General features: G+C 42.1%; 2 protein-coding genes across 5 annotated transcripts in view; both read left to right on the top strand.

The window, feature by feature from the left end:
- ppp1r14bb (protein phosphatase 1, regulatory (inhibitor) subunit 14Bb) overlaps positions 1 to 22,022 on the top strand; it is a 47,855-nt gene extending 25,833 nt beyond the window's left edge. For both annotated transcript variants that reach the window (XM_015946545.3, XM_054748814.2), the window contains 3 exons: positions 19,191 to 19,274; positions 19,358 to 19,390; positions 19,468 to 22,022. In XM_015946545.3, coding sequence (XP_015802031.1) covers positions 19,191 to 19,274; positions 19,358 to 19,390; positions 19,468 to 19,536 — 186 coding nt within the window. In that variant the 3' untranslated portion in view covers positions 19,537 to 22,022. The remainder of the gene's footprint in view (positions 1 to 19,190; positions 19,275 to 19,357; positions 19,391 to 19,467) is intronic.
- Positions 22,023 to 22,221: 199 nt separating this feature from the next.
- The window catches only part of brms1 (BRMS1 transcriptional repressor and anoikis regulator), a 12,168-nt gene continuing 8,612 nt past the window's right edge, over positions 22,222 to 25,777 (top strand). For 2 of the 3 annotated variants that reach the window (XM_015946544.3, XM_054748813.2), the window contains exons 1-3: positions 22,222 to 24,558; positions 25,378 to 25,582; positions 25,663 to 25,753. In XM_015946544.3, the coding sequence (XP_015802030.3) occupies positions 25,384 to 25,582; positions 25,663 to 25,753 (290 nt within the window). In that variant the 5' untranslated portion in view covers positions 22,222 to 24,558; positions 25,378 to 25,383. Of the gene's footprint in view, positions 24,559 to 25,342; positions 25,583 to 25,662; positions 25,754 to 25,777 lie in introns of all 3 variants that reach the window. The other variant, XM_070544277.1, reaches the window with a different exon arrangement.

The following is a 25,777-nucleotide window of genomic DNA, read 5'->3' as shown; positions in this document are numbered from 1 at the left end:
AAAATGTACTATAAAAATAAAATAGATTTGATTTAACTAAACCGAAAGTCTATGGAAAACATTTGAATTTCATTGAATGCTTGAAGCCAAATTGTTTTGAACCACCAAAAAAATCCCCAAAAGACCAATTTAAACATGATTTGTCTTCTAGAAAACAATTCAGTTTGACTCTGTTTGTACTGGAGCCAGCCAACGTGTTACACTCAAAGAGGGAAAACACATCAATAAATAATAGAGGTAAACATGGTGTCTTTTTCATATGCTCAGTAAGCAAAACCGTTATTCAAGTTGACTAAAGATCAAATGGGTCATGCCAGGGACAGTGAACTCCCTGAGCTGTAACTTTTATTAGTTCAGTTCTTCCACCAGCTTAGTTTAACCTTGAGTTTGTTAAAAATTCAAATCAAAGATACTTTATAAATCCCAGAGGGAAATTAGAGTTTCAGTACACACAATTCAGAGATCAGACATACATTGGCAAGACACATGACCAGAATTGGTGACTGTGGTCATTCGCAACCCTGAGTCGCGCTATTAATAAAGATAAGGGGTTACATGAGGATTGGTTCAGGTGGAGGGAAAAAAAGGTACTTCACAGTTACCCTCCCACCAGGAGGGCAGCTTTGCTCTGCAAAAAAAAAAAACACCTCAACAGATATGCAACAGACTTCAGACAACACAACATAAGTGTCCACTAGGTGGGGTGGTGGGTTGGGACTATCCCCACTTCAGTTCCTGCAGCCACGATGAAGCAGCGCATCTCACCTCAGTGTGGATGGGGGAGGAGCATTTAGGGTTGGAGGGTTGCAGTGACCCTGGACGCTTCAGCGGCCGTCCCGCAATCCCGCCCAGGCTGGGAAAGGAGGCGGAGTTGAGTTGCCATAGCGACGGCACATTCCACATATCTTCTGAGGGGGGAGTTTTCGTTGGCACCTTGCAGGCTCAAGGACGCCAGATTCCGATTACAAATTGTTTTGGGGCCAGACAGAGATAATTTCCTGTCTGTCTTAGAGTTTGTTGGTCCTCAACCTCTCAGAATCCCAATAATGGACATTAATCTATCCCAATCCGTGCTGATTCGTCCACTCTCTCCTTGATGGCATCCATCTTTTGTGCCAAAGAATGAATCTCGGCCAAAGTCCCAAGCTTACGATTCATGTCGACATTTATTTGAGTCTGTGCATTCACAGCGCGGTGTTGTTGCTTGATTAAGTTTCTAACTAGTTTAAAGGAATATAAAGTCAGAGTTTTTGCTTTGGGTGTTTAAATGAAAGGGTAAACTAAAAAATATGGTTTGGGCTTCTCCTTTCAGACCACGCCTTGTTTGTTTTCCATCCCCACAACAGATAATCTGTTGGATTTTCCTTGTGATCGGACAAACATTAAAGTGAACCAGAGCATTAGTTGATCAGATTATCCGTTGTTGGTTCGGTTTGAGAGGTCAGAAATGCTTGATTGGCATGAATGAATAGAATAACTTTCTCTGATCCTTTTTGGATTTGGACAAGGTTGAACCAATAAACAGGACTGGGTCCTGAATACACATGGATTAAAAGCTGATGACATCATAATTTTAATGAGCCTCGCTGATTCCCGATTGTCTGCTTTGCTGCCAGAAACTCCCACAATAAAGAACTTATTACCATTAGTGGTAATCTGTAGTAATCCATGTCTGCACTGTAAAAAGAAAAACCCTATTGAAATTAAAAAAATTGATGTCCAATGGTCACATCCAAAATATTTGACTTCATAGAATCCAAATTGAGTCACTTGATATGACCTGATACTTTTATGTTGATATAAACAATAGACTAGACTGAAACTTTAAATTTTGCATTGATCGAAATTGATTTTTTTACATAGAACCATATTTTAATTATTGAACCAAGCTAATATATTGAAATTTAACCAACCTAATGTATTCACATCGAACCAAATTAACATGAACTAATATGTTTGTGTTGAAGCCAGGTAATTGATTTACATATATTCAAACTATATTTTTTACATTTCATTTTATTTCAGTTCAAAAATGCTCTGCATTTCCTATAAAAAACAAGACAGTTGGCCAATCAATTATTTCAAAATTATTTATTGTTCCAAACCATTTTAACTATAATCAATAGAGAGGATTAGTAATATAAAGATTTAGTTCTATGGCAGAAATGATTAGAGAAATGTTTGTTTTATAAAACCTCCAATCTTTTTAGAACTGGTATAAAACCTGCAACCCGTGTAAAACTGGCATGAAACCAAAACTCTTTTTAAACCAATTTCCAAGTACTCAAAAATGTTTATATGTGCACTGTGCCTGAACAATGTAAAAAAAAAAATCTACACATGTATCAATGAAATCAACTTAAATCTCCCTTTCAAATGGGTGTTCTTATAATTTTGAATGTAGAATACCACTGCAGGCCAACCAAGCAAAATAACCAAGCACACATACACATGCACACATGCATGTGCACATACACATGCACACATGCATGCAAACACACTACTGTGCAGTATTAAGTTCACAATTAAGTTTGCGAATCTTAGAGGTCATCTTGTTAAAGTCAAGCTCCATCATAATCTTTTGAAGAGCCTCAAAGGTGAACCTGAATCCTGGTGGATTTTCCATATTAAGAGTATAACAGAGTCCAAAGACCATTGCCACTCCAGCTGACACATAAGGCAACTCATTCAGGACTTCCACACCATCAATGATTATCCCGATGTCTCGAGGCTGATGTAGGAGGCTTGAGTTGTCCCTGAAGATGAAGAGTGCCATGGTGGTACTCTGCAGCTCTTCCTCAGCTTCATCCTTCTGGGATATCTTGAGGTAAAATATGGAACAAAATGTACAAGTGAAGAACTGAAGTCTGGCACACATGATAAATCTTTGACCATAATAAACTACTATTTGGATAGTTGTTTGGTCACAGACTGTTAGAACAACTATTTGACTAATCAGATTGTGAATTGCATAATTATTAAATTTAATCAATGGTGGAACATTTTCATAAATGTTCCACAAAGCCCAAGAAAAATAAGAAAACAATACAGAACCCTAAGATATTAACTTGATGAGTTGATTAATCGTTGCTGTTCTACATTAATCACTGCATTTAATAGCAGAGTTGTCAAATTTACATCAAGATACTGCATCTCGTGTAGAGACAGAACAGATATGGACATACCATGTATTCTTTTATCAAGTCCTCAACACGTTCTCCAAGGTAGATAATGAGAGATTTAAGTATACACTCCCTCCTAATGTCAGCATCAGCATCCTGCAGGAACAGTTAAAATTGTTACTATGCAATATGGATAGTATGCTGCATGAAAGGAATTTTTTTTCAACTCTCAGATGGAGCGATCTGTGGTTTTGAAAGCATACAAAAAAAATAATGTTACTTCTCTATAAAACACATAACATAGAAAAAACCAAGAAATACGTAACATGACATACACATCCTTATAAAAAGCTAGTACTAAAATTTGATTTAGGTTTACCAAACAGTCTACAGACCAGCCAATAGCGACTAAGTTTGGCATAGGGTCAATTTTTTGCTGTTAAAATTAAAATTTCTTCAGAAAATGCACATTTTTCCGAGCCGCGCCTGAAAGTCAATTGAAGGAATTAGTCTTATGTCATTCATCTTATATGCTGGCGGGTTATTTCTGTCTCTAAATCATGCACATTAATAATAATTATAAGATATTTATATGAAGAGAGACAGAGACAAACGTGGGCGCACAAACACAAGCTTGTGTCTAGAAACCGCGAGATCACCAGAAAAATTCAAATGAAGCGGAGCACGGAGTTATACTATGAATGTTATGAACTATGAACTTATGCTAGCTAGCTGTATCCACCACCGATGCATTGTGGTAACGCTAGCTAGTTAGTAAAAAAAAACGGCTGGTAAAAAAAGGCTATTTGCCTAACTTGCATTCCCTACTAAGATGGTCGGTTGCTGGTAACCAGTTCTAACGTCGTGTCGGATAGCTAGCTAGCTTGTAGCTAGCAGCTACAATCATGCAAAAATTGGGGGTGGCTGTCGACCTAGCTTAAATGTGGTTATTTTCTGCAATTTTGGCAATACAAATTATAAAAGCTTTTGTAGCACACTTGGCTTTACTTACATTTATTTTCAGATGAAATTAATCAAAGATGTGACACGATGTTTCCAGCAGCCATGCAGAACAAAATGGGTCCCGGTTTCTGGTGGGCGTGTTCAAGTGCAAATCACTTTGACTCAAATTAAAGATATTATCTGTTCAACATGAAAAGAAATATATGTTTTGAGAGAAATCAAAAACTTTGTGTTTTGTCCTTTGTACAGATATTTAGTTTCATCCAAATGAAAAGTGGTATTTTAAAATGCAAAAAGAAAGGGTTTCACAATCAAATCAATGATTTTATTCTGTTTTGAATGGCACTTATTAGATTGAATGAATGACTGCATGTTAGACTTTTTTCAGTGTGTATTCATTCTCATTCTGATCTGCACTTAATCTTGTTTTTGGTCCAATTGTAGTGGTGGGGTCTCTACTGTAGAGAGCTCTGTCCACACATACATTAAGGGCTGCCACGAGCGATTATTTTAATAGTCAACTAGTCACTAGTTTTTTGGCAATTAGTCGGCTGATTTTAAGAATAGGTGCAGTGTAGTCTCCTCATCTCTATAAATCCCAAGATGCACTGGGGATATCACACAGATGGTTATGAAATACAGTAGTGTTTTCATGGTTTTCAGTACCCCAAATGACTCGTGTCCTAGCTTAACCTCTTGAGACCTGATATTTTATTGGGTATGCATTTATAATTTTACCAACCAAACATTGTTTCTATTAAATACTAAATAAATATTCAATAAAATATAATAATCAATATCTAATTAATAATGAAGTAAAATGTAAAAACATTTCTTTATTAAATAATTTAAAATAATAAAAAACTTGCTTCCCTGAATAATTTCAACTGGTCTAAGATAAAAGGAATAAAATACTCTAATGCTAAACAACAATGTCCACATATGTGGACACCAGGTCTTAGGAGGTTAAGTCGACATGAAATTGGTAAGGGCTTTTAGACTTGAAAAAAGGAAATAATACTATACCAGCGTATCATTGCATCTCAGCCTGATATACAAAATATGCCCGCGCCGGCGGTACATCAGCTGTAGCTCTTCAAACAGTAAATAACAATAAAACATGTGCAAGCTCCATTTCTGCAGCTGCTTCTTAGTGTGATAGCAGTTGCTAGGTGACAGGAAGACAACCGCCAAAGTTCAGTCGGGACTACAGTGATCCCTCGCTACTTCGCGGTTCGTTTATCGCGGATTCACGACTTCGCGGATTTTTTTTGGAGCCTTATTCAAGGGAAATTCGCCGATTCGCGGTATTTTTCTATGCGAAATATCAAGAAATTCCTGTTTTTTTCATCAATTTCATCATAAAATGCACTTTTTGTAATAAAACTATAAAAAAAAAAACAAGTAAAAAAATTTTTTTCTTTAGTTTTACCCACAAAAAGAGAATGTGATCCTACGATAATTCAATATAGTACTGTATGTCAGACTGGTCGGCTGGATTCGGGAGTTGAGCTTGTAGGGAGCGTGGTTTCACAGACGCAGAAGTGATAGCGTCGGTGAAACGCCGGCTCACGATTAATCTAGGAAACCCCCGAGCGTTCGAGCGTCAACGAAGTGACACGGAAATGCCGAGCTTTCCAGAAATAAGTAAGATAACTTACTATGAGCTGATAGTTCGTGGGATGGATCGGTAGGTTGGAAACTCTGATCATGAATCTGAAGAAACGATGACTGAGTGGTGAGCTGGAAAGGCGACTTCCATTTATAGCCGCGGTTTGTGACGTAGTTGCGACGTGGAGGGAATCCCCACAAGGGGCATGCTGGGAGTCCCTACTTCGCGGATTTTCACCTATCGCGGCCAGGTCTGGAACGCATCTACCGCGATAAACGAGGGATCACTGTATTCCTTAAAGGCCCCGTGTGTGAAATCCATTGAAATCGAGATGAAAAAATGCGACTCTTTAGCGCCACACAGGCCAGAGAAAGGGTTGCAGCTACGGTGGCCCACTCATGAGTTTGACTGTATAATCAATTTCTACCCTGTCTAGCCTAACCCACATGAAGCTTAAAACAAGCTACTCGACCTCTTTAGAGAAATCCAGCTAGTGGCTAGCCTAGGCACACTAATGGCTAGCCTCTCCAATGCTAACACCAGCCCGTCCAGGCTAACGCTAGCCTATCCATGCTAATAGACAACAGAGGGAGTGTGTGAACCAGTCAATGACCAGCTGAGGGCTGCTAGTCCCTAGCGTATCTAGTAGTAACGCCAGTAAAGGTGCTATTTCTCAGTAAGCAGCGCCAGCCTCTCAGTTACCGGCGCCAGCTTCTCATTAATCAGGTCGGTAGTTTGCTTCAGAATTTATATGGCCTCCTGCTGCTGGGCAGTAGTCTTAATTTTGGCCCCCATACCGCGCCATAGATTTTGCGTCTTGGATGTCTCAGTCTGCCTCTGAAGGAGCTGTCCATGGTCTCCGCAGTAGAATGCAGTGGGTGGGAGGGGTTTTCCGAGACGGAGGTCATCTTCCCCAGCGTCCTCCTTTCACACATCTCCTGAACTGAATCTAGTTGGCAACCCAGAACTGAGCTAGCGTACTTAACTAGCGTGTTCAGTCTTTTTCTGTCATGGTCAGATTACTTCATTGTTTTCAAATATTTTTGCAATATGTTATATTTTAGTAGCCTTTCAACACAATTCATGTCAAGTTTACACACATTCAGTGAGTCCAGATACTAAATGGCTTACAGCGATAATTCAGTGCTTAGTGACAGTCAATACTTGTGGCTAGTCTTTGGAAGGAGATTTGTGTTCATGCAAAGCTGGAAAGTACCCAACTTTATCCGCAGATGTTATCACAAGAAGCCATGCACACACGTCTGATAACAGGACACGCTAATCAGACCTGATATGTGAAAGTTCAGACCGTGTGTCCTTCAGATGTGACTGTAGAAACAAATCTGGTTCGCCTTACCTCTGTCACGTTGAGGGGAAGGTTAGGACCCAAAGTGCAGATTACCCAGACGACAAGAGGCTGGAGATGATGTAAAGTAAATGTGCTTTATTTTGCAGGACGAACAAAAATAAATCCAAAGGCAGCGAGCCAAAAATCCAAAAACCCTGGTAACAAGAACAAAAGCTCACTGAGAGCACCAAAACCTGGAGACATAAGCTCACATAGAGCAGGAAACAACGCTGACAAACATACAACGGACCGACAACAACACAGAGACAAGACAGGGCTTGAATAGACTGGGAAGATGAGAGGGAGATAATTGCAGGTGTGTGGGGAGAGGGACCAGGTGAATACAATTACTAAATCAGGGAGGAGGAAGAAAACACTGGTGGGAAAACACACTAAATACTGAAAAGCTGTAACAAAGGAAAATGACCTAAGAGATAAACAAAAGATCAGAAAGCATGAACCATGACTAATATACTAAGGGGAAGCTGACACTAAAGGAAAACACTATAGAAAGAAACAACAGGGGCGTGGCTAAGAGGGGGCCAAGAGAGCACAGGACCTGGGAAAGGGATGTCTGAGGGGGGAAGCCTAAAGGGCAAATGGGGAACACCAGGAGACACATGAGGACAACGCAGACACGACACATGAGGGCGCTAGAAGACACAAAAGGAGCACCTAGAGAGGATGGAGAAACACCAGGAGGCACATGAAGGAAGGGGCAGACGCAGACCATGACGACCTCACTATTAGCCTCCTAGTGTCATTGTGTTTCAGCTAAGCGTTCAGCCGGGCTCCTATTTCAATCATCCTGGTATCATTTATTATATCATTTGAGTTGGGAAACTCTGGGTATGCTGTGTTACAGCTTGTGTGTGTGTGTGTGTGTGTGTGTGTGTGTGTGTGTGTGTGTGTGTGTGTGTGTGTGTGTGTGCGTGTGCGTGTGTGTGTGTGTGTGGTGGTAAAATAAAAGCATGGTAGGAAAACATTAGTTCATCTAAATAGATAAAGCCAATGCTCTATCCAACAGTAACATTACATTTGTTTCTAAAACCATGCAGACCTACTAAGAACCATCGTGTAGCTGTTGGACCATCGTTACACAGCAGCTGCGCTGCAGTTCGGACAGCTACCAGGGCAGAAGCACCAGCTTTACCTGAGGCTGGCTGTGTCCCAGAGGGACCAGTAGAGCGTCTTAGCTGAGAAAAGGTTGCACAGCTATCCTTAATCAGCACATAGACACCAGTGCACCGCTCCGCAAACCCTAACAAGCTGCTGCTTTATCATTCAGCTGTACAGCAGGGCATGACTCTGGGCAGCTTTGGGATGGGTCAAGGCTGGGTCACAGTTACCGTTTTAACACTACCATTATTTTATTGATATTTCTGAATCCCTGCTGTGTCTCTGGCCCCATACAAAGCTTCTGCTATTGCTGTCTCTCCTGGTTTGACTTTCCTTCACCAAAACCTGAGATAACCCACACAGCTGCAGGACATGATGAGAGCACTTGACACTTCTATCACAGTCTGGTCTCCCCTTATGGTTCCCTGCAGCCAAAAACCAAGGTCTGCTACAACAAACAGGTGGAGGTAGACTGGTGGAGACACTGGGTAGTTTCAGGGTTATTTATAATACATGAACTGAGTTTTAAAGAAGCAACAGCTGGAGTGGATCATTTCTGTGAAAGCATTTGTATATCAGCCAGAAACGGGTCAGTACTTTGGCTTTGTTTGAAAAAGATGGTGGCATGTCAACATGGGTTATGGCAAGTTTAGGCAGCGTCTAAAGAAATAGATTAAAACACCAAAAAGATGACCCTGGAAAATCCTGTAGAGACCAGGAACCTGAATGATTTCTGTTATTTGCTCTCTCACCCCACCCTGTCTCTTCAAAGCCGCGTTTTCTGCTGATCTCTACGTCAAAGAGCTGGAAAAAGATAGCTATTAAAGAGGCAAAGGCCTAAATCTCATCACACATCCAGCTGTGATCAATTACCAACACGTCACACATATCTCTACTGGTTCAAGTCATTTGTAGAAAGTAGTGTTGTACATTGTGGTTCTGCTGCTTTTTTCTCATAATTGGTTGCTTTCAGCTAGTGGTCAACAGCGAGAAACCAATCTTAAGATCATATCCTGTTTCCTAGCTGCACCTGTACCCAATGGTCCTCTGTTTGCCATAAGGAGAGGTAGAGGTTCACATGCACTGTAAAATGAGACACCTTCAACAAACACCCTTATGTACACAGACTCAGTCTTGGTGATGTTTCCACGCGTGATTTGTAACTACTTAGCTGTATGGTTAGCTGCAACAAGCATAAGAGCTTCATGTATTGGTGGAAATGAGAATTTAAAACAGTTTAGAAACGTATCACGATACAGGGGAGACAATACATTAGGGATGTGTATTGGTGAAATTCTGGCGATACGATACTTATCACGATACAGGGGAGACGATACGATATATCACGTATCAGTCGGACGATATTAGCGATTTTTCTTTTACTAAAATTATTGTAGGAAAATTCAATAAACGTTCCAAACTGATACTTAAAAGGATTAGCATGAGGTATCTGAACCATAATAGAGGGATTTACATTTCAGTGGTGGAAACAAACTCCATTGCACCCTACTGCTGACTAGCGGACGGCATTTGATTTGCACCAAAAGAAAAGAAAATACACAAATGTTTGCTGGTAAATTCTTCCAAAAAATCGATACACAGCTTTTGAACATTGATATAATATCGCAGGAAAAAACATCGCGATATATTGCTATATCGATATCTTCTTACATTACTACAATACAACATATCACGATGTATTGTGATACATTGGGGTTGTTTTGGTGCTTTTTATTTTTTTACTGAATTTGTTGTAGGAAATTGCGATATATTGCCATAACGATATTTTCTTACATCTCGGTCATTTCACACCTCACATCCAGGTGGGAAGACACTTTTAAAGTGTAAGCTTTAATCGTCAATACTTTTCACTGCTCCATCTTGTGTTCACGAGTCACATGCATCCAATAAAAGCACATGACAGAGTTTATCTGGCGCGTGATTGCAGGAAGTCCAGCAGAGCTGCTAAGCTGAAACCGATGGAGGGAGTTTCTTAATTATGGCTGCTTGTTTTTAATAAATTAAGGATTGTGTAGCAACTTTATGTTTGCAGCGTCAAAAACCTCCCTTTCCATCCCAGAAATGTCTTTGTAATGGTAAACAAAATCCAAGCTGAGAACTGCTTGACATGGTACCAAGAGTAAAGTAATTAGGACTGACTAGATTAATGGAATTATATTTCCTGAGCTCTGTTCGTGCTGTAAACTGGTTATAGAGGCCAGTTCTTTTCCTCTGTTTCTCGTGTGATTCAAAACAGGACACGGTTTTCTTCCTGTGAGGAAGTACATCCAACTGACTGGATGAGCAGTAGCCGTGAGGATCAACCACACTCCCAAACCGAAGGTGCACAGCACCTCTAACGCCAGATCGTAAACCAGATTAAGTAGATTGCAGTGATTGTAGAATGCTGCGGTTTATGGTTCAAGGCTGTGTTTGAGGCTGTTTAGTCTCTGCAGCAGTCAGCCACCACTTATATTAATTACACACACACACACACACCTACTGACACATGAGTTGCTAATGTTGCTTAATCAAGTCTACCTCTTTAAGCGTCTAGCATTGATATCCAAATTTGACAATATTTCACTTCCCCTCCCCTGTTACCTCCCAGGGTTTCATGCCCAGACAGGAAGTGGCTGCTTATGTTTAACCCCTTCAGCTTTGAAGAGCCTTTAGTGAAGCTGTAACTCCTGTTTGTTGAGAGGAGATCCTAAAAGCGAAGCAGCCAGTAATGAGGCTGCTGCTGCTGCTGCACGTCCTGTGGGTTCCTGATAAGTCCGTGTGCGACGGAAGGAGACATCAGGGAGATGGAAAGCAGCGGGCAGTGACTTGACACAATGCACCCCCTAATCCCTGCACCCCCGCTGACCTCTCAGCGACTACCATCTATCTTTCTTTCTCTTGAGCGGTTTCATGCCTGCAGCGAAGTGGTCCGAGTGCCACGAGCAGCCGTGTCACCAGCACACCACGGGGAAATCTGGACAGAGATGAGCAAACGCTGGCAGATGAGGCAGGAAGCTCGTTACAGCTCAGTGTTTTTCCACCGTTTCTCACGCCGGCCTGTGTGTGTTTGTGTATTAATCAGATCATCGTAGACCAAGTTACAAGATGAGTCACATGACTGTCACGCATCACCACCTTGAGCTTTTGGCTTCTGTTGTAATTTCAGCAAGAATCTTGTCAGGACCTGTCGGTAGGTGAAGAAGGAACGCCTTTGTCTTTCATTTGGACTAAATCCTTTGTTCTGTGGCACATCTTTGTTCGTTCACTGGCCTGCATGTGCGTGCAGCATGGGGGACTGAAGGTGTGTTGGCTCGATCACACTCTGTCAACCCATTATTGAGCAATACCTAGAGATGGGTGCCTTTGACATTTGAATCGATTCGGTACTAATTCCCGGTACCTAGGAATCGATACCGGTACTTAACGGTACCAATTTTCGATACTTTTGAGTGTTTAATATTTTAATTATTTTATAATTAAATATATATTTTTCTCAATATATAACCATATTTGATAAATATCACGATAAATAACATTCAACTGTTTGTATTTTAACATCGTCCTTGTAGTTTTATAAGCTGATAATTAAACTGAAGCAAACATCTTTACTGTGAACTAAATTTACTGTGTATCTTCATTCCTTTTGCCGTCCTTTTTCATTTGATTTTTCCTACTGGGAAGTTAGAATTTCCGAGGAGAAAGCGAACGCACCATTAGCTGATAACAATGGTGGCATAGGAAGCTAACATATCAAGCTAACGTTATCTTAAACCGTTTATTTAGCTGCTGGAGCAGATTAAAACGATGATGCCTCACACTTAGATCGTTGTCGCTGGTTTCATCTTCACCCAATCACCCGTCGCATTTAGTAAAGTGAAGCCAAACTTTAGAGCGCATTCGTGTTCTTCTAGTCAGAAATTCGGCATTCCGAGGAGAAAGCGAACGCACCATTAGCGGAACGGAAGCTAACATATCAAGCTAACGTTATCTTAAACATTTTATTTACCTACCGGAGCTGCTCTGTTTACAACTGGCTTGCAGCGACCGATGACATAACGCTCTTGCGCAGCTGTCTAGGCAAGTTCTTGTTGTGAAGGACGGGTACCGAAACGAGGCACCATTTCAAATGACGTGAATCAGTGCTCAGTCGGTACTGTGGAATTCGGTCGAAACCTTAAAAATTACCTAATTCGGTACCCATCCCTAGCAATACCAGTATCATATTTAAGGTCACAGATGTTCTACGTGAGCTGGTGTTTTTCAGTCTGAAGTCAAATTTAGTTTAGCCTGTTTATAGAAAATGCACGAACGATGTGTCTGATGTTGTTTTAAACACCGTTACAGGTTCAAACCACGCACGTGCATTAAGGTTGGGTGATTGGACGAATTTTGGGCGATCAGCGTTCGGCTGGGCCCTACGCCGATCGTTTTTTAGGTGCAACGTTTTGATGCCAAGGATACTGCGTATTACACATCAGTTAGGATTCTTGAGATTCCAATGCTGTATGTATAGAACTAGGATTGGGACAACATTACATGTAACTTGTACCAAGCCTTGTAACCTGTAACATGTTTTGTAACAAGTAACTTCCATTTTGTAACTTGTAATTCTCGTTTTGTAACACGTAATATTTGGTACGCAGCATGAAACTTTAATTTTTTTACTTGCAGAAAACGATCAATGTGCAACTCTCAAAACACACATCTCAGTCTACAAAACTCAAGTACAAAACATTTTGCACCAATTCTAGCTCGCTTCCCAAAGAACCAACGCCAATCTTTGTCTAACCAGCCAATCATCAGTCTTGGATTCCTTTCGAAGACAATTCCTGTTGGAAGCAAGCTAGAATTGTGACAAAACGTTTTGTACTTGTAGACTAGAGTTTTGTAACTGTAGACAGTTTTACGCTGCATTAGGATCTGCATTCAGAAAAGGGAAAACCCCCTTTTCGCACATAGGTGACAAAAAAGGGCACTTTTGGCGTCAGAGGTCTGACGCGGAGGGTGGCTGACCGAGCGTTTGTTTTTGACGCGCTGGGAGTGAGCATGTGTTGCTGTGTTAGGCCCACAACATCCTTAACTGTCACCATTGCAAATATATCGTCCGTCGTTTTTTTGACGGCTGAATATCAGTTGGAAAGATTTTGCACGCTGTCCAAACTTAACGTGTATAAAGACAGATCTAAGACGTCTCCACCATCTGCTGTTGCTGTTGCTAGTCCAGTTTATGAGCGCCGCCATGTTTTAGAGCTAGTCCCACCTACTCTAGTCTAGCTCGTGGCGTCTTATTGGTTTGCCTGGAGGGGGCTGGGCTTAAAGGTTGTACTGGAACTAGCGACTAGAGGCAGCTGAGAGGGGGACTTGTGGCATCAACGAGTCATCTCCATGATGTTTTTCTTCAGTTCAGCAATTAAAACCAGGTGATTTCAATTAGCACAGTGAATGAACCTTGTTCAGGTGCCGAGCAGAATAAAATCACGACATGGAGTTGACTTGTTGATGCCACAAGTCTCCATCTGTGGCTTCCAGATTCCAGTAGGATGTGTAGTGACTGTAGACAGTCGATGGTTCAAACACACTCTTTGAACTGGATCTATTGAGCTTTGACCTGTAGAACAGAGAGGTTATTAGTTCCAACGCATCCAGAAGGACCGATGATTCATTTTCAGGATTTGATCAGAAGTTAAACCCATCAGAACCTTGTAGGGATGGATCATTGGTGCCGGCACCTCATCCTTAGACAGATCAAAGGATCTGGAATGAATTTCCAGTAAAAAATGGTAAATGGCCTGTATTTGATATAGCGCCTTCTAGAGTTCTTGAAACCACCCAAGGCGCTTTACAACACAATCAGTCATTCACCCATTCACACACACATTCACACACTGGTGGGGATGAGCTACGATGTAGCCACAGCTACATCTAATTCGTTAGAAAAAACTGGTGTTGGTTTGTTGTAGGGAGAATGAACCGATCCAGACCCTTTGACCCTTGGTCCCAACACTCAGTGTAGCATGGCTTCTAGTTAATAATTGCCAGGTTCTTGGTTCTCTAGGTTCTAGGCCTTTGAAAACCATTGTTTGATCACCAGCCATCAGGCTGGGGGTAGAAGCCTCAAACCTCCGAGTCATTTCTAACTGCTCTACTGTGATTTCCTGCTGATAAGTTAAAGATGACGTAACTTTTGCTGATATGTTGAAGGCAGTTAGAGTATGAGTGTTTGATGCCACGCGGCCCACTTTCCCTCCTTCCTCTCTTCAATCCGGTCCAGCCATTACTCCGCTTTGCTTCCTCCCCCCTCCCCTCATCATCTTTGTCTCTGTGTGTGTGTGTGTTTTGTTGCAGAACGGGCGTTTAGCCATCCTGTAGACGGTGGGTTATTTTTATCCACGTTTGTTACTGAGGCAGCAGAAAAAAGCAAAAGTGGCTATTCATCATCCATCATCTCGCTTCTCTGTAACCCGGAGCTCGCTGCGGTTCTCCGGCTTTTAAACGCGACACAGAGTCATCATGTGCTTACACACATGCCCTCTGCTGACCCAGTCGGCCCATAACACACCCACACCAGCGCTCTCTTACACAGAACCAAGATGGAGGAGAGAGTTTCATGAATCGGACAATTCTTCTCTAACTGTTCATCTGCTATTGGGCTCAAAGTCCTTTAAATCAGCAAAATGTTGAAACTGCAGCTCGAGAGACACTACTTCTGACCCACTTGCACAGCATACATGTGTGTAGCCTACGTTTTCCAGGTGAGAGAGTGGTGTGTGAGCTACACACACTCCCATGCTGCTCCAGGAACAGGAACGTGCAGACGAGCGGCGCAGCCGTCTGGTGGCGTGTGAAATGCATTTGCAAGCTTGTCAGGGAGAGTCTAATTAATTATAGGAGCCATGATGATACAGCCGGGCAGGACGCCGGGTGACAGCGCGTTTCTCAGGTGATGCTGCTGTTTTGTAGTCGGTAGAGGTCACCTGCTGCAGGCCGAGCGTCTGGTCCAACGAAGGCCAGAACCACCTGGTAGCTGTGTGAGTCTGATCCCTGCCAGCATCCTGTAGCCGTCATTTCATCCAGAGCACATCTGCAGACAACAGCTACCACACACACACACACACGCACACACACACAGACGTCTCTGAGTCAGTCTGGAGGACTGTTTTGGAAGCCCTCCCTCGTGATTCCCTCCTCTTTGTGTCTCCTCTCTGAAGCCTGTCTTCCGGCCTTTTTCAGCTCAGCTGCAGCCTCTTTTCGACGTGCTCCTTAACCTCTTAGCTTCCTTCCTCTTGGCGCTGCTCCTCCTCACGGATCCAACCGTCTGGTAGATGTGTACTTCATGAGCTGGATTAAACATGCCGTTTTAATCCAAACAAACACTTTTATAATCTGGTTTATTCTGGTCTGTGTGTTTGTGTAGCCACTGTAGGTGTCACGCCAGGGACGAAATTTTGATTTCAGAAGTGGGGGGGACACAGCAGGCTTGTGCGGATTTGGGGTGGGGGGTGTTATGTAAAGACCCCTTGACACGTCACGTGCCCATCTCAATAATTTTTCCATCCTCAATATATATATATATATATATATATATATATATATATATATATATATATATATATATATATATATATATATATATATATATATCAATCAAAGTTAAAAAATGTACAACTCTATTATTATTTTTATTTATTATCATTATTGAAGTGCAGTTTTGGCTGTTGACAATGGATAGGCCATTGTATTTATTGTTTTGGGTCTTTTTTTTATTGTTTTTGGTGCAACATTTTCTAACAGGGAGTGAGATTCCTTTTTTATTGAATTTTTGTTTGTTATTTTTATTCATTTAGAAGTTCTGGTTCTGGACATTTCAATGTTAAATGAAGGTTTATTTGTTGCATTTTAAAGGGTGTACTTGCATTATTATGATATATTAACATTGTATTAGTGGTTATTTTGGTCTAGATAATGTTGACAATGATATCGTTTATCATCAACAATTTGTTGGACAAAATATCGTCCAGCAAAATGTGTTACTTTCCCAGGCCTAGTCAAAAGTATAAAAATTATTTATACATAAACGGTCCCTCCTGAGATCTGGCCGTTTGTTCATTTGCTGTGTTAGAGGACATGCTGAACTAATGTTTTACACATGATCATCACCATAACATTTGAGTGTATAAAAACATATTAAATATGTTTTTTCCCTTAAAAGTGTTTAAACAGTTGTTGCATTTCAACACACAAAAAATAAATGGAAAAAATAAGATAAATCTAATGAAAAGTGTACATCTTTGACATTAAGCTTAAAAAATCTGTTGACGATGATGATACTGTTCATTTTTCAGAGCTTTTTAATGTGAACATATACATTGCAATAGATAAGTTTACAATAAAGTTAAATGATAAAAGTTTTGAAGTTACACTTCTACTACTACTAGTAATAATAATAAAAAAAATAATTATAATAATACGAATAAATTGTGTCTGAGGAGTCAGTTATGTGGAGGAGATGAGTTTGTAAAAGTTAGTTTTGAGTTTGTGTGTGAAGGAGGAGGTGAGTCTGAGCTTAATGCAGGGGTGTCACATGTTCCAACTTACGTTTTGACTTTGAAAGAAGTCTCTTATATCCACTTTTCGTTTTCTTGACATGCTGCCTCCTGGCTGTGCCTAACTACCAAAGACTCACAAATGAACACTTATTCAAATGTTATGTAATGGAAGCTGAGCTGAGCTCTGATATTACACAGCGTCTAGTTGACGATGTGACTCAGTACCGGTGTTCCCTAGCGGCTCCAAACTAGCAAAACAACGTGAGCACGTTCTGACTGTTTACAACTTGAGTGACAGCAGCAACAGCCAATAATACGTTAGCAAGTATCAGCAGAGCCAATAGATTAGCTTTTGGGCGGGTCTAATAGGAAACCGGTTTCCGTTTCGGTCCTAGTGCTCAACCAAATCCATTTAATGGAGCGTAACATTGTTTTTGGACGGAAAAAAGTGCAGGGGACCAAAACTGCCTTTTGAAAAAGTGGGGGGGGACATGTCCCACCCGTCCCCCCCCAAAATTACGTCCCAGTGTCACGCTCATCTTTGTGCCTGACCAGGTCTCTGTGATAAAGTGTGTGTGTGTGTGTGTGTGTGTGTGTGTGTGTGTGTGTGTGTGTGTGTGTGTGTGTGTGTGTGTGTGTGTGTGTGTGTGTCTGTGTGTGTGTCTGTCTGTGTGTGTCTGTGTGTGTCTGCGTGTGTGTGTGTGTGTGTGTGTGTGTGTGTGTGTGTGTGTGTGTGTGTGTGTGTGTGTGTGTGTGTGTGTGTCTGTGTGTGTGTGTGTGTGTGTGTGTGTGTGTGTGTGTGTGTGTGTGTGTGTGTGTCTGTGTGTGTGTGTGTGTGTGTGTGTGTGTGTGTGTGTGTGTGTGTGTGTGTGTGTGTGTGTGTGTGTGTGTGTGTGTGTGTAGTACTTTGCTGACAGTAAGTCCGCCTGTCACTTCCAGTCTCTATCTCACACACACAGGCCCTCTCATGCTGAATTAAATCTTTGCACTCCACCCTTTACACACATACACACACACACACACACACACACACACACACACACAAGCTCCTACTTTTTACCACTCGCTCTATGATTCTTTAATCCTTGTGTTGAAGGTGTGTGTGATACTGAGTTTTGACTGGAAACTAATTCAACGTGTGTGTGTGTGTGTGTGTGTGTGTGTGTGTGTGTGTGTGTGTGTGTGTGTGTGTGTGTGTGTGTGTGTGTGTGTGTGTGTGTGTGTGTGTGTGTGTGTGTCAGACTTCGGAGGGGGCACAGTTGGGCAGGTGCAGAGACAGCTGAGGGGGAGGACCGGAGCCACAGTGAGAATCCTGGAGAACCACATGAGTGGAGGGCAGCCAATGAGCTGCAAAAGACGGGAAATTTGGCTTTGTGTGTGTGTGTGTGTGTGTGTGTGTGTGTGTGTGTGTGTGTGTGTGTGTGTGTGTGTGTGTGTGTGTGTGTGTGTGTGTGTGTGTGTGTGTGTGTGTGATTCATAAATAGGGGCAGAACTGTAAAACCACACAAAGATGAACTCTGGTTTTTCCTGGAGTCTGACATCTTTAATCAACTTCCTGGAAAATAAAGGATTTGCATTGTTTTTGCCAATAATTTATCAATTAAAGTTTAGTTTAAACCCAGAAATCTGTCGTTTGTAGCTGGTCCTCATTTACAGCATCTTTCAGCACCACAGTATTCCACAGAGGGCTGAAACCCTGAGGGGCAGCAGGTTCAGTCCTGACCGCCAACTCGGTGGAACTTCCACTCCCACGTGGATGTTGGAGCTTCTGCTGCAGGTGAAGCATCTCCGGTCGTTCTGAGTGACGTCACTGAAGCTGCATCTTTTGCTCGGTTGCTATCTTTCTACAACCGATTACGCCTGTGAGCCCAACACCAGTTAATAATAAAAGTCGTGTTTTTCCTACTTGGAACAAATCCAGTTCATGGTAACAAATCAGGCGTGCAGCTGTTCCTGTTTGCTGCACGAAACGACCAGAGTGGAGACCGCCGCGGGGACGTGCATGCAGCTCAAGCGTTGTGCATCTATAAAGCAAAACTGATTTAAAGGAAACCGTCGGCCCATTGGTGTAAAACTCAGAATAGGTTCTGTCGCTGCTGTGTAGCATCCTGTTGCATCACCGCCAACAGCTTTTATGGACTCGGGTTATTTAAAACATCTGAAACATTAAATTATTTAAAAGGTCAAACATGAAGGCTTAAAGTTGTGTTCGGGAAATGTTAACTGATCAATAAAATCACAAACGGACCCAAGCTGTGATGGAGTGGAGCCTCTGGAGGGTTGTAAACGCTTAAGCACACCGTCCATGTTTAAGAGGTGGGTGGGTGTCTGCTGCCCCCTAGTGGCCAGAGGTAAACACACAGGTTGAGTCAGGCAGACAGAAATGTTAAAGTGGCCTCGTTAAGATAAATTAGAGTCCGGCTGAATAAAGTGACGAGATCAGAAGATGACGTTGCTGTTTTTGTGTGTTCCTGCAGGAGGAGGCCATCCCTGAGCTGGAGATAGATGTGGATGAACTTTTGGACATGCCCAGCGACGTGGAGCGAGCAGCCAGAGTTAAGGTAAGACACGCCTACACACACAGGTGTTGGGACGCGGCGCGGTCCAAAGACCAAAAGCATCATTCCATGTTTTGTCATTCCAGGACCTGCTGGTGGACTGTTTTAAACCCACTGAGGTAAAGCGTCTCCTGTTCCTCCTGAAGCTCGCCCTCCGACTGGTCCTCACCTCACGAGTTTTCCTTTCTCCTTCTAGGACTTCGTCTCAGAGCTGCTGGACAAGATCCGAGGAATGCAGAAGCTCTCCACACCACAGAAGAAATGACGGCATCTGTCTTTGTCCTCCAGCGTTTTTAATTTAATGTCTCTTTTCTTCTTGACGTGCTAAAACCTCGGCCTGCTCTGGTTTTGTTGGACCCTCCCGGATCCAGACTCGCGTGCTGCTCGTAGTTTAGTTTTTCATAACCCGGAGTGGTTTTAGACCAGCATGTTGGTTTGGATCCAGGCGCTCTCCTTCCCTCTCGTTTCTACTCCTGCAGCCATTTGGCTCTCCTCCTCCTCCTGCTCCTCTTCCTCCCATCTGTCTGAAGAGGAGCAGGAGAGGAGCCGAGACCCGTGATTACTAACAAAAGAAACCCCACGGAGGCTGAGAGTGGGAGGAGCAGGAGAAATACGAGCCAACATCTCAAAATCATGCGAGTAAGCCGGAGAGCTGGGGAGGGGGAGGGGCCAATGCTAAAGCCTCCACCAATCAGAGTCCTTGTGATTATTTGAAATAGTTTCAGCTTTTCCCAAATCCCTACCTGTCATCTATAAATCTTTTCCTGGTTTGGTCGGAGGCTCAGAGTTCACAGTTCCACTTTAGTGTTTTTAACTTTTATAGCTGACTTGTGGGAGCTCGCAGCTCACTAGTCCCCCCGGTGGAACGGCGGCGTCGCTGCTGCGCCGTGTTCAAAGACCGTCGTTCTTTTGTACTCCTCTTGGAAAAAAGTCTGACGTGGGGGAAGAAAATCCAGACCTCTGACCACAAAGGTTTGTGTTTAGTGCAGCCAAGAGGAAAATGTGATGCCCGGAGGAGGGAGGAGTCACTGGTTAGCTGTAGCGGTCGTGTGGCCAGACCAGATTTAGACTGAAACTTAGAGCAGATGTGGATTTTTAGGTTTCCTCTGACGTGTCACAGGAGACGACGGCTGACCAGCCTGCACATACAGTCTGTATGTCCGTGTTGCTAAATGCTATTAGTGTGTGTTGCTACATAAAGTACAGCAGCATCTGTCATAGTACGGAGTGTTTTTGGGCCTGTGTATTCTGCTGTTACGTAGGACAGACTAGTTGTTTTGGTATGGGACTGGTTCCTGTTGTTTTGTACTGTCTCACACACACACACACACACACACACACACACACACACACACACACACACACACACACACACACACACACACACACACACACAGATGATCCTAACGGGGAACCTAGATTTAGAAAAAGCTGCCTTTTTTTAAACTCACAGCATCCCAACTCCTCTTCTCACCCTCACTTTTCTAATCTCTAAATAATCCGATGACATCATTGTTTTTACCAGGGACGTAATTTTCACTTTAGAAGTGGGGGTGGGGGGGGGGTCTTTACAGTATGCTCCAATGGGAAGCAGGCTTTTCTGCTTGGTCCTAGAGCTCACCCAGTGTCAGTTTAATATAGCGTAATATTGTTTTTGGATGGTAAAAAGTGCAGGGGTCAAAACTTAACTTTGGAAAAAAGTGGGGGGACATGTCCCCCCTGTCTCCCCCCAAAATTACGTCCATGGTTTTTACCAACGGAGCCATGGCTTTCGTCAGCTGCTTTTCAGGTCTTTTTTCCTCTCGCACGTTCCCCCGCTGCCAATCATCTCGAAGATTAAGCCATCTGCGTCTGATCACTGACCAATCAGATCAGAACTCGCTGACCGACAGGAGAAACGCTCGCAGTGATTCCCGTGACCAGCTCTTAAACTCCTGCAGACCTTTTACTGTCTCGCCTTCCTCTCAGTGCACATTTTCATCTCTCCTCCATCTGAATCCACCCTTCTTCCCATTGGTTACCTTTTAAACGGATGTTGCCTTAGGTATCATTTATGTTACACAAACCAAAAAGGAAACGGTCTTTTTATTCTGTTTTTTTTAACTGAGCAGAAGTGACAGCGTGTGGGGAATCTGAAACTGTCTGCCGCTCTTTGTTTTCACTTATTTTTTATAATCATTAGAAGTGTGTGTTTGATACTTAGGCCTTGATCGAGTGGTTCTGTTGAGACAAACGCTGACCAGTGGTCTGTTTTTGTTGTGATCATGATGACACTTCTCAATGCCAAGCCTTGGATTGATGTGTAGTTGAACAAAAAAAAAACATTCAGATGCATTCTGGTGCGATTGCTTTTGCCTTTTTCTGTGGCGTTTCCAGACTGAGCTCTCTGCGAATTCATTTCATTGGTCAGATTGTACCAGCAGGTGAGTTAAGTCAGTAGTGGATTCATTATTATTATTATTTTTTCTAAACCAGGTTTGGATGATTCTACCTTCTTAGACTGTTATTGACGAGTCCGTTTTTTACTGTTGGAGAACGTTGCAAAAAAAAAAAGAACAAAAAAAACACTGATTATTATAATTGAGGCTAAATACACGAGCTAAACAATGCAGTTTGGAGTGATGCTGGTACTGTTTTGTCTTTGAACACGATTGGATAAACAAACAAATGTAGCAATATCTACAACAGGTTTTGGTTTTGCCCAATTTTGTTACACTTTTATGCAACTTTAATAAAAACATTTCAAATGAATCTTTGGCCTCGGTTTAGTCTTTCTTAGAAAATGTTTCAATATCTGGATAAAACGTATTTGCTGTGTTTTTAGTGCGTAGACTTAGATATTTCATTTTTACGGTACATTTTAGTCCATACAGGCCGTAAAATAAGATTTTCTGCTCATCAGAAGCAGTTTAGCGCCATCTGGTGGTTCAAAAAAGTATGACATGATTACAATGAGCTGAAATTATTCATGTAAACAATTAGCTTGGTGGGTGATGTCATCTAAATGAAAACAATGCATTAGTTTAATCAAATTATTGTAATGCCAACTATTCATCAGAGCTAAAGGAAAATAACCTAGATTCCCTCCACACACACACACACATTAGGCCTTTTAGAGCAAGTCACCCTCAAATCAACTTTTTTTTGTTGATAAACTATATAAATGAGTGTCTAATTGCTCTGTAGACACGTTCAGCCAATAATTTGGCACTTTAGTTAATCTTAGTTAAAATTTAAATAATCTGCCTAAAACTGTCAGCGATGCACCATCGTCCAGCAAAAACTCAGCACTGCATTTGAATTTAAATCTGCCATCGCTATTGGCTAAGAGGTACACTATGATGTTAGATGGTACATTATGATGTCACAATGTCGTGAGTGTGTGCATTTGTTAGTGGCTCCGCCCTCTCGGTCTGCTATAGGCAACAGCATTTGTTGCATTTTTCAAACAGGAAGTGGGAGTTGAGTAGGAATCTGGCAGGGGGTGACTTGCTCTTTAACAATCTTACAACATGGTGGGTAATTATTTCACTGACACCATCATCATTAAGGTAAAATATGGTTTATAAACATTTTAATTTCATGCATCACATCACAGATCAACATTGAATTTTTATCATTGTGCAAAAATGTTTTAAAGAAAATCATCATTTTTTGCCATTTAGTGTTCAAACCCTAGCAGAATGTAATGTGTTACTCAAGCAAGCAATTGTATGTAACACTAATCAATAATATTGTTCTAAAAAAGTTTAATTTAGTAAATAAACTGCTGAGGACCACTCAGGGGTCAGAGTTCACGAGCCTCACAGCCACAGAGCCTAGTAATACAAATCTGGAAAGCGTCTACTTGAGAGACATATTCCATTATTTTTAATCCTGGTGGCTCTTCGAATGGATGGATGGATGTTTTTATAATTGGCGAAATATGGAAGAGTTTATGTTTATGTATTTAGCGGACGCTTTTGTCCAAAGTGACTTAGAGGTGATCCGAAGTGATCCAAAATAGTATTTACTACATAAGAATGGTGCTTCAACGGTAAAGCTTGGTTTATGCTTGACGCATTCACTTTCCGCGCAGTGATGCGGCTCGCGGATGGAACGCGCTTCACAACTCGCAGCTTTTATGGTTTGTGCGGCTCGTCTCTGCGGTGAGCCAATATTCTCCCAAACTGTAGGGGGCAGCATGGAGCACTAGGCATGCACCCAACACTACACCATAGTAGAAGTAGAAATTACTGTTTACAGCATGGCATTTCAGCATTTTTAACAGCGTTCTCGTCTTTTCCGACAGTGCGAGCTATTTCTCTCCAAGAATTATTTACAACATGTTGATCACGGTGATCTCTGAGAGCTGAATCATACAAATGTCTGTATTTACGAACCTCTGCCATACTAATTCTTGCCGGTCCGCCAAGTTTTTCCGCGTCCGTCCGTCCGCGTGGTTAGAAATTTTCCGAGGTGCGCGTTGCGGAAATTCTGGGCCGTGCGGAGGCGCGTGGTTGTTAAAATGACGCAACTTTTCCGCGAGGAGCTGTGCGGACCTCGCGGACGCGTCAAGCATAAACCAACCTTAAGGAAGCGAGTGCAAAAATTATCCTCAGACAGCAAACTTCAAGAGCAACTCCCCCCCCAAATAAACTTTTTTTTTTGCTGATAAACTAAATAAACGAGTGTCTACTCATGCTGCAGACACGTGTAGTCAATAGTTTTGCACTTCAGTGCATCTTAGTTCAAATTGAAATATTCTGACTAAAACTCAGTGTTGCGCTGTGGTTGGGTAAAAACTGCACTGTATTTGAATTTAAATCTGCCACCGCTATTGGCTATGAGGTATGCTATGATGTAAGCTGGTACATTATGATGTCACAATGTTGTGAGCCTGTGTGTGTGTGTATTTGTTAGTGGCTCCGTCCTCTCGGTCTGCTAGGACACAGCATTTGTTGAATTTTTCAATCAGGAAGTGGGAGTTGAGGAAGAATCTGGTAGGGGGTGACTTGCTCTTTAAACAGTATGTTACCACCTAACAATTGTTCTATTTTCTAGATTTTGATTGGTCCGCCTAACGTGGTTCTGCATTTTGACTGGACAAGTGAATTACGGGATGCGGTCTCCTATTGGATACTGTAAATGTAGTTCTTGGCGCTGATTGGCTGAACTGACGAGCTCGTTGAGTCCGGCAAAGTGTCGAACTGCGAACAGGAGAGGAGCTGGGCGAGAAGGAAGTGCTTTTTAAAATGGAAACGTATAAGTAAAACTTCTACTTTCTACAGCTCGACGAGTTAAGGAGGTGAGCAGCTTTGTGTCTGCTGTCACAAACCGGTGAAGCGGAGTGATCTGCACCAGCAGCAAAGCCTGCCTGCCCGGACGGAGAGCGGTGTTTGTTAATCCGCGGAGATCGTCGTTAAAGATGCTCCGGTGATCCTAGTCTGCGTTTACTTAAAACACGAATGTTGTTGTTTTCCGTTAGTCTGTTTAGACAGGTTATCTGTCATGAAACTAGCTGACGCGTGTGTAAACACGATGAGCAGACATCCGTCCGCTCGCGGTGTTGTCCCTGTTAGCTAGTGTTGCACTTGACTTCACTTTCCGTTTAGCACCGTTTTCACGACAAAACGAGACCACGACTCAGAATTCTGACTTAAACGACTTATTAGTGAAATATCCGCCTAATAAAGCAGCATTTAATCTCTTTCAAGCGGTTTGTTTATTTTAAATAACCGCCGTTGCGTTTGTCGTTTACCATTTTACTCAATTACATCACGGAAGCTACTAAAAGTCAAGGTAGCCAATGTGCCACTAGACTTCCGGTGTACAACAAAATAAAAGTCCTTTTATTCCAGTTTCCGGTGTTTTTATTCACTCAATATTTCTTATAAAATTTAAAACAGTTTTTTATTTTGGGGAACAAATCGTATTTCTACTTGTCTAGCACAATATGCCTATTTTTTACAGTTATACTATTATGATAATTTTTCATTTATTATTATAATTATTGTTATTGTTGTTGTTGTTATTGTTATCATTTCAATGCATTTGATGTGCGAATGAAAATTTTGCTTTGCATCTCACAGGTTTACAGTTAAATACAAAAACGTTTTGTTTCTAGCCCGTCATGCCCGCCCAGCCCCCTGAGAGAGAACCAGAGGAGGAGATGGAGGCAGACGGAGAGTCACAACTCCCCGAGACCAACGGAGAGGTGGAGGAACCAAAGAGGGGTGGAGGAGGAGAGGAAACCATGGAGGAAAGCACAGAGGAGCGGGAGAGTGATATGGAAGAGAGTGAAGAGGAGGAAGAGGAAGAGGAGAGTTCAGGTACAACCTGAGGGTGTCACTAACCTGTTTGTTACACAGCAACGATGGGCAGAAATAAGATGTTATTTTGTCGTGTGAAGAGATGGATGATGAAGACTGTGAACGGAGGAGAGGAGAGTGTCTGGATGAGATGATGGATCTGGAGAAACAGTTTCAGGAGCTCAAAGAGAAGTAATTTAAATAAAACATACATTT

Source organism: Nothobranchius furzeri, chromosome 14, assembly GCF_043380555.1.
Source record: "Nothobranchius furzeri strain GRZ-AD chromosome 14, NfurGRZ-RIMD1, whole genome shotgun sequence".
In the NCBI taxonomy this organism is placed as follows: Eukaryota; Metazoa; Chordata; class Actinopteri; order Cyprinodontiformes; family Nothobranchiidae; genus Nothobranchius; species Nothobranchius furzeri.
Note: the sequence above shows the minus strand (reverse complement) of the source record. Positions and strands in the feature narration are given on the sequence as shown.